Source organism: Vulpes vulpes, chromosome 9 (genome assembly GCF_048418805.1).
Source record: "Vulpes vulpes isolate BD-2025 chromosome 9, VulVul3, whole genome shotgun sequence".
Taxonomy (NCBI): domain Eukaryota; kingdom Metazoa; phylum Chordata; class Mammalia; order Carnivora; family Canidae; genus Vulpes; species Vulpes vulpes.
The window spans coordinates 19,628,205-19,641,124 of record NC_132788.1 but is presented as its reverse complement, the minus strand read 5'-3'; the positions used below and the strand labels follow the sequence as shown (position 1 = coordinate 19,641,124).

General features: G+C 43.9%; 2 protein-coding genes across 3 annotated transcripts in view; one reads left to right on the top strand and one right to left on the bottom strand.

Moving 5' to 3' along the window:
• Positions 1-712: 712 nt before the first annotated feature.
• GNRH1 (gonadotropin releasing hormone 1) lies at positions 713-5,607 on the top strand. 2 transcript variants are annotated; one of them, XM_026007785.2, is made up of 4 exons: positions 713-763; positions 1,641-1,782; positions 3,891-3,986; positions 5,408-5,607. In XM_026007785.2, the coding sequence occupies exons 2-4, from the start codon at positions 1,642-1,644 to the stop codon at positions 5,447-5,449; spliced, it is 279 nt and encodes a 92-aa protein (XP_025863570.1). In that variant the 5' UTR covers positions 713-763; position 1,641; the 3' UTR covers positions 5,450-5,607. The 2 variants fall into 2 exon arrangements, with proteins under 2 accessions (XP_025863570.1, XP_072575602.1); XM_072719501.1 differs by having other exon boundaries at positions 1,603-1,782.
• Positions 5,608-8,611: 3,004 nt separating this feature from the next.
• Positions 8,612-12,920, bottom strand: part of DOCK5 (dedicator of cytokinesis 5) — a 211,821-nt gene continuing 207,512 nt past the window's right edge. The window contains exon 52 of the mRNA XM_072719500.1: positions 8,612-12,780. Within this exon, the coding sequence (XP_072575601.1) occupies positions 12,676-12,780 (105 nt within the window). The 3' untranslated portion in view covers positions 8,612-12,675. The remainder of the gene's footprint in view (positions 12,781-12,920) is intronic.

The window sequence follows — 12,920 nt, the reverse complement described above, 5'->3', positions numbered from 1 at the left end:
CATATTTTAACTCAAATAAGTATCTACTTAAATGAGTCAAATTGTCCACCCACCAGGTGGTCTTGGGCTCAGTATATTCTTACTACAGTGTTTCGCCTTAACTTTTTGATGCTAAAGAAGGCTTTCCAGGTAAGTCAAGGAAGGAACCTGGTGGGTAGGAGACTGGGGAATTTTCAGACTCCCATGATCTGCTTTAGGATCCTATACAGGTATAGGTAGGTTTAGTGCCAATAATCACTTATGTATAAATCAGCTCCTCTTACAAATGAAGATCAAAGAGCTGAGACCAGCTACCAGGCATCCTGACTCAACTTCTTTCTATAAATATTATGTGGCCTCTCGTGAAAGCTTTTATGTGTGCATTTAACATCACTTAAGGTACGACAGCTATTTCCTTGAACTCTGGATAGGTCTGTTAGTTTCCTCAAGAGAATACCACCTAGCCAGATTTTAATCTCTGAATTGTGGTCTCAGCTATAAAAGTCTTAGCTGAGGTTTTAATGGCCACAATTGAAGTAAATTTAACAGACACACCAGTGGGTGTTCCAATTACACACACTATTAAGGGCTTTATGTGAGGATTTAAAAAAAAAATGAGTATTAAAACCCTCATAGTCCATGTGCAGTATAATTTACCAGCAGGAAAGATTTCAGTCCCAGGAAGGTTTCATATAAAAAGGAAGCTAAGAAATGACAAATCACAGGACTCCACAAACTCCCAAAAGAAGCTCGGGATTTCTTTTGGCTCTTGGTCCTCAAGCAGGTAAAACGCTTTGTGTTTCTAGCGCTTGTCCTAGACCACATGCTTTGTCTGTCTGTAGGGCATTTTACACCCACAGGGCTAAATCCAGGTGTGACAATATCTAAAGAAACCTTGACCCTTCTGGTCCTTGTCACCCCAGGCCACAGAAATCCAGCGTGTGGGGAATAATTACAACAGCTCATCGACCAGTATTTGATTTTGTCTTTAGCCTCTTTCCTGACTGATGAAAATTACCTTGAAGACTTTGTGAGCGTTCCTCCCGTCATTAGCTAATTCCAGCCTGCCTTGGCCACGGAGGCATCTGGTCTGGGGCTTAGCGCTTTGAGAGGTGTTGAGTTCTCTCTCACGCTCACAGATGGTCCGGCCAACACTTAGGCGTGGAAGACACTCAGCAAAATGTAATTAGTGCCACGGTGTCTGCATTTAATGTCATACGACTTTATATTAGCCAGAGAGTCCTAGCAGGAGCCACCTTTCCAAGCAGATGGCCCAATTCTCCATATCTCAGGAACTGATACAGTTGAAAACTAACTCATTGCGGGGTGGGTGGGGGAATGTTAAGGCAAAAAGGTGAACTTGAGAAGGGAAGGAATCCTGGGGTTTGGATAGCCAAATAAGTACTAAAAATAAAAATAGACTAGCTTAGTACTAAAATATACTGAGCATGGAAGTTCCAAGTACCGCCTTCATCCCCAGTGGCTGAAAAACCTGAAGCAAGCACATAGGGATGTGTGTCTCAGCGTCTGGGATGGAAGCAGACAATGGCTACTTCTGCTTTCTGCACAGTTAGCATATAAACATGAGGCTTCTCACCAAAGGGTCTTTCTTGCTCAACCCAGTCTGGGGCCATTCTGGCTGTTGCATTGCTGTTCCTTAGCATGGAGCCAATTCCAAAACTTGTCGCTGGACTTCTCCTGTTGACCTTCTGTGTGGTGGGCTGCTCCGGCCAACACTGGTCCTATGGACTCCGCCCTGGGGGGAAGAGAAATGCTGAACATTTGATTGATTCATTCCAAGAGGTAAGTCTCTTTCATCTTCAATGTAAGACATGGCTTATGCGGTTCAATTCTGTGTTAACATTCTGTGTGTGTGTGGTGGGGTGGGGGGCACCTGGGTGGCTCAGAGGTTGAGTGTCTGCCTTTGGCTCAGGTCGTGATTCCGGGGTTCTGGGATCAAGTCTTGCATCAGGCTTCCCACAGGGAACCTGCTTCTCCCTCTGCCTGTGTCTCTGCCTCTCTCTCTGGGTCTCTCATGAATAAATAAATAAAACCTTTTAAAACAAAAACAAATCCATTCTGTGTGTGACCCAACCGTACTACCCTGCTCTATCTACCCCTGGTGTTCTGGAAGAGGTGAGACACTTGCCAAGGCAGGTCCCATTCTTGCTCTCTATTCAGGTAGGGACTAAGGAAACAAACAGCAGGAACAATTCCAAGAGGTGCAGCAACATGTGCGAAGTGGTGTGTCGCACTCTGAGTATCTAGAAATGCCAAAGGAATTCAAAACGACAGGATGGGCCCAGGGTCTCCAGACCTAGATGATTCCTTGAGATTTGGAGAGAAAATCTTAGAACTTCTGCTTATTTTTTTTTTCATATTTCATCTTTTATTTTTTTTTTAATTTTTTTTTATTTATTTATGATAGTCACAGAGAGAGAGAGAGGGGCAGAGACACAGGCGGAAGAAGAAGCAGGCTCCATGCACCGGGAGCCTGATGTGGGATTCGATCCCGGGTCTCCAGGATCGCGCCCTGGACCAAAGGCAGGCACCAAACCGCTGCGCCACCCAGGGATCCCCTTTTTTTTTTTTTAATTTTTTTTTAATATATTTATGATAGTCACAGAGAGAGAGAGAGAGGGGCAGAGACACAGGTGGAGGAAGAAGCAGGCTCCATGCACCGGGAGCCTGATGTGGGATTCGAACTCGGGTCTCCAGGATCGCGCCCTGGGCCAAAGGCAGGCGCCAAACCGCTGCGCCACCCAGGGATCCCTCATATTTCATCTTTTAAAAGTATCTATGGTACTAGGCCAGTGTACATTCACATAACTTATAAATAAGTATTCTTATCAAGAGTGCAGGCCCTATCATTCCTTTTTACTGAAATGGGTGTTTAAGGAAAGAACTTGAAGGCTGCTAATGGGGAGGGTTAGCAAACTCAAGGACACAAAATATTTTATTTTATTATTTTCGTATGATAGTCACAGAGAGAGGGAGAGAGAGAGGCAGAGACACAGGCAGAGGGAGAAGCAGGCTCCATGCAGGGAGCCCAACCTGGGATTCGATCCCGGGTCTCCAGGATCACGCCCTGGGCCAAAGGCAGGCGCTAAACCGCTGCACCACCCAGGGATCCCAAGGGCACAAAATATATCCTGAAATATATCCTGGAGTGGATTTCATATAAATTAGATTTCAGTACTAGGAGCGGCACTCACATAGGGTAGTTTTTTAATCTATAAAATGAGACTTCTTGGGGTCATATGAGGATAGCAGGAGAAAGGCCTTAGATGCAAGCTGGCTAACACACTCCCCCCCCCCCCCCCAGATGATAGTGGATTAATAAAAATACAGTTGGTACTGTTTCTTAATGGGAAAAAAACAAGACCTAAAGGATGAGTAATTCGGGGCTGGGACACTTAATATAGTGTTGAGAATAGGAAACGAGAGAAACTTAAAATCATTTATCTTTCTTTGAAAAGAAATACCTCTTCTTAGAGTAATAATAAAGATAATTTAGCATGAAATAAAGATGCCCCAGAATCTGAAATCTCCTCTCTACAGATCATATGTGAAGTAAGTCATAGTTAACTATGACATCGTTAATAAAACTAATAGAAATCATTCTGATTTGTAATTAGAAACTCCTAGACATTTTGTATACTGTCCGCTCATAAGGTTCGAAGTACTTCATTCTCAGCATCTGTAGGGAGAAAATATTCTCTCCTCACCACCACCATCACCTTCAGGAGGCCCCACCCAATTGTACAAATGCCTCAGGGTAGATCTATGTTCTTAAAATCCTCATCCCACAATTCCCTTGACTTTCCACACATAGTTTTTGGTGAAAATGGTGGAAAATACCATTCCATTTCTTGATCTCCTTCAGCAAGAATCACGTTCTTTTTCCTCAGATGGCCAAAGAACTTGATCAACCAGCAGAACCTCAGCACCTGGAATGCACCATCCACAAGCCCCGACCTCCCCTCAGGGACCTGAGAGGAGCTCTGGTGAGTCACAGTGGAAATGACAGGGACCTTTAGAGATGGAGAGATGTGACCCCTCAGGTCGTCCACTTAGGACAACCACCTCTTGGCCTCTGTGAGGCTTACCTTCCTGACTGCCTGAGTTCCTCCTGGGGTAGGGCCTATTTGTCACACCTCCCTTTTCAGAGGGTAGGCAGTACTAATGGTTAGAACCTTTTTCCCCTTAAATTGAAATCTCTCTGTAACCTTTATCTCCTAATCCTGGTCTAGCCTTTAGGATGACTAATACATTTCTGCCCGCTGTTACATGTCAGTTCTTCTCAGGTATTAATTGACCACCGCAACCCACCCTGGACTCTAATCTAGGCTAATCCACCCTTCTCTGCGGGACTCCTTAATTCTTCACTGATGTTCTTGGTTTGGTGTGGTTTTTTCCTTGGAAAAATGTAGAACTCAAAAATGGTGCTCTACTTCATTTTTTTCCCTCCCTTGGAATAAACAAGAATTCCAAACTAGTAAATTTATAATTCAGAGCCGCATATTTGATTTCCAATTTTCTGACGGGATTATAACAATCTCCAAATCCCCACCCCAAATGGGAGCCTACTACCCTAATGCAGGTTTTTGATAACAAGAAAGCAAGTATACAAAGCACTGAATATAGAGGTTGGAGGTTGAGCTCATCGTTGGGACTTTCAGAGCTCTTGTGGTCCCCTTATTTGCGACAGTTAGGGGCAGTATAGTTAGTTACAGCTATGCCCACGACAGGGAAAGCCTGAATAAATCATATATAAACACAAGCTATAGCTTTCACCTTCTCCATTGACCACGACTTCTGCACCCACGGTTCAAAGAAAAAAAATCAGACAGAGATCGTTATTGGCTTTCTGTGTTCATTCCTACTTACCATATAATAAAAATCATAGTGAGCAGTGAAATTTCCCCAACGTGACCTTAGAAAGAAAGAGGGGAGACAAAGCAGGGTTAATTACACTGCGATCAGGGGCGCCTGGGTAGCTCAGTCATTGAGATCCAACTTTTGGGTTTAGCCCAGGTCCTGATTCCAGGGTCCTGGGATCAAGCCCCACATTGGGCTCATGCTCAGCGCAGAGTCTGCTTGTCCCTCCCCCTCTACTCTTCCTCCACCCTCCACCCCATTCACACTCTCTCTCCCCCTCTAAAATAAATACAATTAAAAAAAAAAAAACTGAGATCAGACCTGTCTTCACCTCCTTCATAGCCTATCCTTAAACTATTAATGTTATGGTTATTAAACAACTTAGAAACACATGATCTAATGTCTCTCTCTAGCACTTTTTTGTGCACAAAAATAAATGGCCTTCTTCTTTCTATATCGGTATTTCAGAAATTAAGATATCAAAAGCATAGTGAAATCCAGCTAGTAAGACCAACCTTGATATATTTTTTGCTCATGTATTTTTTAGGAAAGTCTGCTTGAAGAGGAAACTGGGCAGAAGAGGATTTAAATCCGCTGAACCAGAAGGATTGGCGACACAAGTATAATTCTGACATTGACATTTGTGACTCGTTTAACATTTGTGAATTGTGTGAATTTCAGATATGCTTACGCTAAGTTCACATATTTCATGGTGAAAGTGCCGTGTTGTGAATAAAGTGGCATAAGCATGAAGTCTTTAAGGCAGAACTCTGGTGGGGGAGGGGCACTGTAAGCCCATGAAGGGGAGACACTGAGTATGGGGCCCAGGAGACAACATAAAGTCGACATTGTTGTTGACTAAGGAAATCCCCTGGCTCTCTGCCACCACTCTGTCCCAAGAACAGTCACCTACTGGGCTGGGCCCCAAAATCTGATTCAGCAACAGTTTTCTGGGGGAGATTGTAGCTATATTTTTGACTATACACCATCGAAGTGAGGCCACGGCCAAGGTTTCCCCCCACTTGGAAAGCTGTTCCCTTCCTTGACTGCCTCCAATCCCTCTGAAAGTCAAGGAGGCTGAGAGGCTCGGGAAAGAGGAGGCTCTGCTGGGCTCCTAGTCCAGTGCTCCTGCTGGCCACATGTGGTCTCCATGTGTTCACCAGAGCAAGAGGTGTGTGTTGAGGCTTGGGACTCAGGCCTAAAAAAACAGTGTTCATCTCTTTGGGTGATCTCTCTTGAGAAATGCACTGGAGTACAGAGTCTGTTGATGAAATTCAGGTGCTCCCGTGCACCTTGGTCAAATAGCATTGCCACCATTCATTCTCCACAAAGACCAGTGTCAGGCTGTGTGCAGGGACAGATGCATAAATATTGTCATTAACCCTCACAATGACCTTGGAAATTAGTTATCCTTGTCTTCCCTTTAAAATGGGGAGACCCAGGTTTAATGGACCCACTCAGGTCTGTCGGGGTACGTGGGCAGGGCGGTAAAGGGCAGCTGATGGTATTAGATTCCAAAGCTAGTACATATTTTGTTAATTGGTTATATTTTGTTAATTGGAGCTTAAACAGGATCCTGAGGCTCATGTATTGGCTTCGTTTACTAGTGACCATTTTTCTGTGGGGTCCCAGACACTATGACACCAGTTCTCAATTAGCCTCCTTAACTTCTAATCATTTTGAGACCATTTGAAAAACTAATTTCAGAAAGGTTGCCTGATGTCACGGCGACAAACTGTGCCTGTGTTCACACAGCAACGATCAAGGCCCTTTCGCTGTTTCAGTCAGAGCCTTCCTCCTCCTCTCCTTGCCCCTCCATCTCAAAAAAGGGCCTGTGTTAAGGAATTAGAACCGGGATCCATGGGAGAGAAAAACCCCCCTTTTAATACAGATCAGCACAGTGCTAGATTCCCCCAAATATCTCCATTTGAACAATCTCTCAAAGAATTTCCTTACTCCCACTTTAATAAAATTAAGCAGAGATGTAGTTCCTAACCTACTTTGCAGAACAAAAGGTAAAACTGCCTATTTTCACTAATCAATACATTACAAGGCACAATGAGAGGCTTCCACCTGCCAATTGCTCAGTAGCTATTTTTTTGTTACTAAAAACAATACCATTTACAATCTTTACATTAATTAGTTAACATATTTAAAGAACAGGGCAACACATTTTTTTTTAAAGATTTTATTTATTTACTTGAGAGAGAGAGAAAGAGAGAGAGAGAGAGAGAGAGAACAGGTATCACCTCTGGAGGGGCAGAGGCAGAGGGAGAAGCAGACTCCCTGCTGAGCAGGAGCCCAATGAGGGGCTTGATCCCAGGACCCTGAGATCATGACCTCAGCCGAAGGCAGGCGCTTGACTGAGCCACCCAAGCACCGCTCACAATCACTTATTTTTTACATTCTGTTTGGAGTCTCAGTTTTCCAGAAGCTATGGGCTTCCCTGAATGGGCTACAGAGATGCTCATCCAGCCACCTGATGATGCAGATGTGATAGGCTCGGGATGGCATCCAGTAGTTTGCGACTTACATGAACATGTTGGGTTTTTGATTCTCAAATGACCAAAGGCCTAAGGAGGAGAGTGAAAATGAGCTCTTTATTAAAATTTTACACATTTTCCCAAATCTGAAGAACTGTCTACCTCATCAACACAGCTTCAAAAAAAGTTCAGTAGTCATTCAAAATAAACGGTGGGGAAACATACCAAATGCTCCCTTTAATAAGTTCTCAAATATATAAGGCTTTAAATGATCAAGTGTCAGAAAGAATGGCCTGAGGATAGACCATTTTAGCAAAGGGCTTGGAAGTTGCAGTATCCTGGAGATGACTGGGGAAAAGCCAAGAATCATTGCATGAAATAACAGCACTTTTAAATTTTGACAGTGGACGGTACTCTAAAGTAGTATTTCTACGGAGATTTTAGATCCAAAAAGATTCCTGAGGCTTACTGATTCAGTCTTGGGGGCCCAAACCATTTGCATTTTTAGCATGCCAGGGATTCTTATGTACACAGTGGGGCATTATTGCCCTAAAAAGCAATAGATGGCAAATGTTTAAAAGCACTGGGACATTTTCTTAAAAGAAAAAAAAAATCTTAGGCATAAGCCCAGGACTTTAAACAGTGTGGCTATTCTAACTGAAGTGTGGCTGTCCCCTCCTCTCCCCAACGTGACACATCACCAGCAGGGAGTTTAAGAAATGAACATCCATTTTGAACACCAATCTTCTCAAGTTGTTATTTCCTCTAAGGTAGTGATTTGCAGCCTTGGCTTAACATTGGAATGACATTGGGGAGATTCAGAAGGAATATGGTGCCTGGGTCAAGCTCCCCTCTCTTGGAAATTAATTTAATGGGTCTGGTGTGTGGCCTCTTCCCAGGTAATAATTAATGTTCAACGTAGCTTGAGAATCAGTTTCTATCCTTCCCAAATAAGTTACTAGCTACTCCTTTTATTTCCCTTTTCAGTGAATGAATAAAGAAACAACCTATTGTATTAAATCAATTGTTAGAAGCCATCAGCTCCGCTGCCAGAGGGATGGATGGAGGGGATAGAGGTGAGGGAAGAACCAAATGGTCTGTAGTTGTTATTGCTTCCAGGCAAAGATGACTCCATGACCCCACAGAAGGAGTCTCAACTAACAGGACCTGTAATGAAAGGAGGCCAGAGGCACTGGATGTGTCGGTAAAGTTCAGGAATGATTTCATTCCACTAACATAAGAGTAATAATAGACTAAACACGATAAACTTCAAAATACATTTCCATTTTTAATTTAAAAAATAAATAACAGCAAATCTGAACAAAATTTTTCTACTTCAATGCACATCTTCCTAAGAGTTCATGTTTGAAACCCAACTAGTTTACAAACTCCAGGCAACAGAGCCCTTGACAAAGTCTAGATGAACAACTTACAAAATTTGACTAATAGACGAGTTTAGGCAGCATAGGTGGGAGACCAGCTTTGGCTGGATTATAAGAAACAGCCTGAAATCATCACCTTAAAAGAACAACTACCTTTTTCCTTTTTTGTAGGTGAGAACTGGTGGTTCCACACTCAACCCACCCAAAGAGGAACTTATCTTTTCCAACTAATTTTAAAATCCCACCTGGTTAATGGCACGTGGACCTAAAAGCCATTGTACAGAAACTTAAGTTGCCTTCTGATTCTCTTTCTCACTCAGAATCAAAGCAAGCCTAGGCTGAAGGGATTCTAAAAACCACGTAGCCTCAGATATGTTTTACCTGAGGATATTGAGGCCCAGAGGCTGACTAAAGGTATTGGTCTTGCCAAAAGGTACATGGTATTGGTCTTGCCAAAAGGTACATGGTCTTTACTGTCCTGTTCTGTGTTGATGGTGGGATTTCCCCCCCTTTTTTCATTATGCCGAGCAGGGGCAGGAGGGCAGGTAGAGCTATGAACGGCCTCCTAAATGCCTTTTGCAGAAGGATGGTATGGACGTGAGAGGGATCTTCTGGGGTTCTGGAAGTAGTCTAGGTCTGGATCGGAAAGGTGGTGACATGGTGCATGCTTATGTAAAGCTTCATCCATTTGTAGCCCTAAGATTTGTGCAGTTGAGCATATGTATGTATAGGACTCATCTCAATTTTAAAGGAAGAAATCACCCCATGATCTGGGGGCCAGTAGAGGGGTAGGACTCTCACAGCTTGGAGAAAGTTAACAAAGGTAGACGGTTATCTCAAATCCCCCCTCATCTCTTAGGGATCTGCAGGGTGACAGCATTTTTCATGGGTCTCCCTGATGGGAGATAATAACTGCGATTCTGGAATCAAGATGTGAGTGAAGTGCAAGAGGGGAGGCCCATGGCCCAAGCAGCCTCATTGAGGGTTTCACTTTTTTCTAATCCCACTCTCTTGCCAACACCACAGCACAGTCTCTGCACATCACACTGTTCCCATTGAACACAATGAACTGCCACATCCCCAGGGTCTCATAAGGTGTCTGGCATTCAGTAAGAGCTTAATTAATGTTGAACGAAACGATTCTTGAAAAAAGAAAATCTCAAAGACAAATCACTGGAACAGAGAGAAAATAAGGAATTAGAAAAATCCCATTAACTAATATCCACAAAGGCTGTGATGGCTTGGGAGCTATTTTCAACATCCTTTAATGCTCCAGAATTCTTATCGGAGAAAATGAAGACCAGTTCTGTCCTCTTTTATTCCCGGGCCCTCATCTCTCCTAGGTGCAAGCAGAAGGCATGTCTTTGCAGTCTTCCTCTTTGACTTCAGGACAGACTGATTATCTTTTGTCTAATAGGACTCTTTCTGACCAGTGGCTTCCCAATGTTCCCTATAATCTGTTATCCATGACATTACCTATAATTCTATTCAGGAAGGAGAGACCTAGTATTTGCATTAATGTGGAAGGGGAGACACATGGGAAAAATATATTCTATTAAGAAAGGGAAGAGTATCTGGGCACTGGTGTAGCAGACTTCCCCAGCCCCTGTTCAAAGATCACACCGCAGCCCTCCCTTGCACTGCTCTGAAAGGACATATTTGAAGTCTGGTATTTTTTTGTGACCAGTTTACATCTTTCTATTTTATGGGCGGCCTGAAAAATAGGGTGAGTGAGGCCTACACAGCCCCACTCACCAGTCTGAGATGCAACTTCTTAGAAACTGCTCCAGGCCCCACAGAAGCCCTGAATAACCTCTCTATTCCTTCTCTTTGTTCTTTCCACCAAAATCCTTTCCAGTTCTTTTTTTTTTTTTCCTTTCCAGTTCTTATTAGCACTTCTCCTTTAGTCATAAATAATTATGTAAGAGATTCCAAAAGATGCCCTCTTTTTCAAAGGGACTGTATGTGCTCAGCTAACTTGCACTCACTTTCCAAATTACTTCGGGGGAAGAAAATTATCAGTAATGCTCAAAGAGAATTCCAGATCTTACTCAGGCTGAGCAGAGGAAAGGAGCATGTCGTACCTACTACTTCAGACAGTCGATCTCATCTGAACCTCACCTGTGGGGCAGGTGTTATTCCCTGTTTCAAAAGGTGAAGAAATGAAGGCTCAGCTGATTTCAAAGAATTAAAGGAGCTTGCCAAGTTAACTGATGACACAGCTGGAATGGTCTGAAACCAGATGGTTTATTTCCAAAATCCAGGTTCTCTCTTTTATCCCCTTGAAGGTTCTCCTGAGTGGAGGTGAAGAACGGCCTTTTCCTCACCACATTTAAATACACACACTAATTGTATGAGCAATGCTGGCCAAGTCTCAGAGGTTTTTATTTCCCTGATTCTGTGAAGCATTAGTATGTCTCTTCTAAGAGGGGTAGTGTTGAGACAGGCACACAAAGGGGCAGGCAAGCAAATCTGAATTCTTGGAGGTGAAATCTCTTTTTCCTCTTTTTACCTCGAGGCAGGGTGTGTGTGTGGGCGGAGGGGACTGGGCCCAGGTGCAGGAGGGACTCTGGGAAGCTTCCCCACCTGTTGACCTAGGGGATCCACAAAAGGTTTTGTACTTTGCCATAACCATCTAAGTTGTATAGAAATATCTGGGGCATTCCCATTGTTGTTGCAAGTAGGGGTGGGTATTCATGGAGTTTGTCAGAGTTGTCTTCTCGATCTAAGTGTTATCTGGGGATAGAGCCTCGATCAGCAAGCTGGGTTATTAGTAAGAATCTGTAGGCAGATTTTGCTTAGCTTTGGTTTCCCTGTCTACAAAACGAGGGGGTGGTTTGTATGACCTTTAAGGCCCTTCTAGCTCAAAATGTCTTTAACCTTGTGTGGTCATTTATGTATATGTAATATTTGATCAGCTAAGCCACCCCATTTCTTCTTGTGAAAGGACTATTGACATTAGTACCGTAAACATGTAATCAAATTAATTCCACAATCACGAGGAATAAATAATCAACGGGAGATATTGCACTGTATTCTCCAGGGTAAAATCAGGTGGCAGAGAGGGGCCGCGGAGCCATCCATATGGGATCTGGACGAGAAGTTGTTGAATCCGGGCTTCTAAGTCCCTTCTGTCCAGTGATTTGAGCTCAGAGGAGGTAACAGGGCAAGAAACTGTGCAAAAGAAAGAGCTTCAAGGCAGTCTGTAGCAGGAAGGAGTGACGGGATGCAGCGAGGGCTGAGGGCCGTTAGTCAGGAGTGTGAGGGACCCCTCAGAGGGGGTGGGCAGCTCTCCCTCCCCACACGTAGGGGGTGTGTGTGGGTGGGGTGGGCAGGAGCTCAGACCTCACAATCTGTCCAAGTTTTTTCAACAATGATAGCTATTCATACGCAAAAGTAGCCAATCTTCATCACCAAGGTGTTCTTTTCCTTAAAGGAGACACAGCAGACATCGGAAAGATAGGATTATTTTGGATACCGAAGTACTTGATGTGGGTCTCTTCCAATGTTATTGGGGACACGGCATGTCCCTGTAAGAAAACCACATGTCAAGCATAGCTTTTCACAAGCAAAGCAAGGAATTCTTCCAGACTCTATGTAGGTTACTGGGGTTGTTCCTCCAACACTATGAAGAACATCTCCAGGCTTTTGTAGGCTGCAATGGCTCTGTGCCAGAGGCTGAATTTAATCATGGTGAGGAAGATCTCTCCTTTGAGAAACATACAGGATGTGACCAATTCTGGAATCTTCTTGGTCTGGAGGACATGTGACGTGGCCTTACGCATCCATCAGAGAGAAGCCTTTCAACGAGCAACCAGTTTTGAGCTGGTCAAGCTGACTCCAGCTTTAGGAGAGGTGGTCAGCAAGGGGCCCTGGGGAATGAGGACCGTGCCTCCTCTCAGGCATCAGCTGTTCGAGGTGTTCAGAGTTGCAGAGAGAGGGCAAGATCCTTACTGGGATCCAGGCTCAGAAGGAAGTAAGCCAGATTTCCGAGCTTTGGGAGGTGGTGGGGGTGGGGCTTTGGCTTCTCTTCGGATTGGCAGCGGAGGAGCAATCTGAGGGAGCAGACACAACAAAAGTCAAATGAGTCTTTTCTTCTTAATCTGCTTTCTCCTCCACATTTCTGCCACTGCATGTAAACATCTAACTGATCTGAGTTTATCTACGCTGCCTTGGCAGGGACAGAAGGGGAACA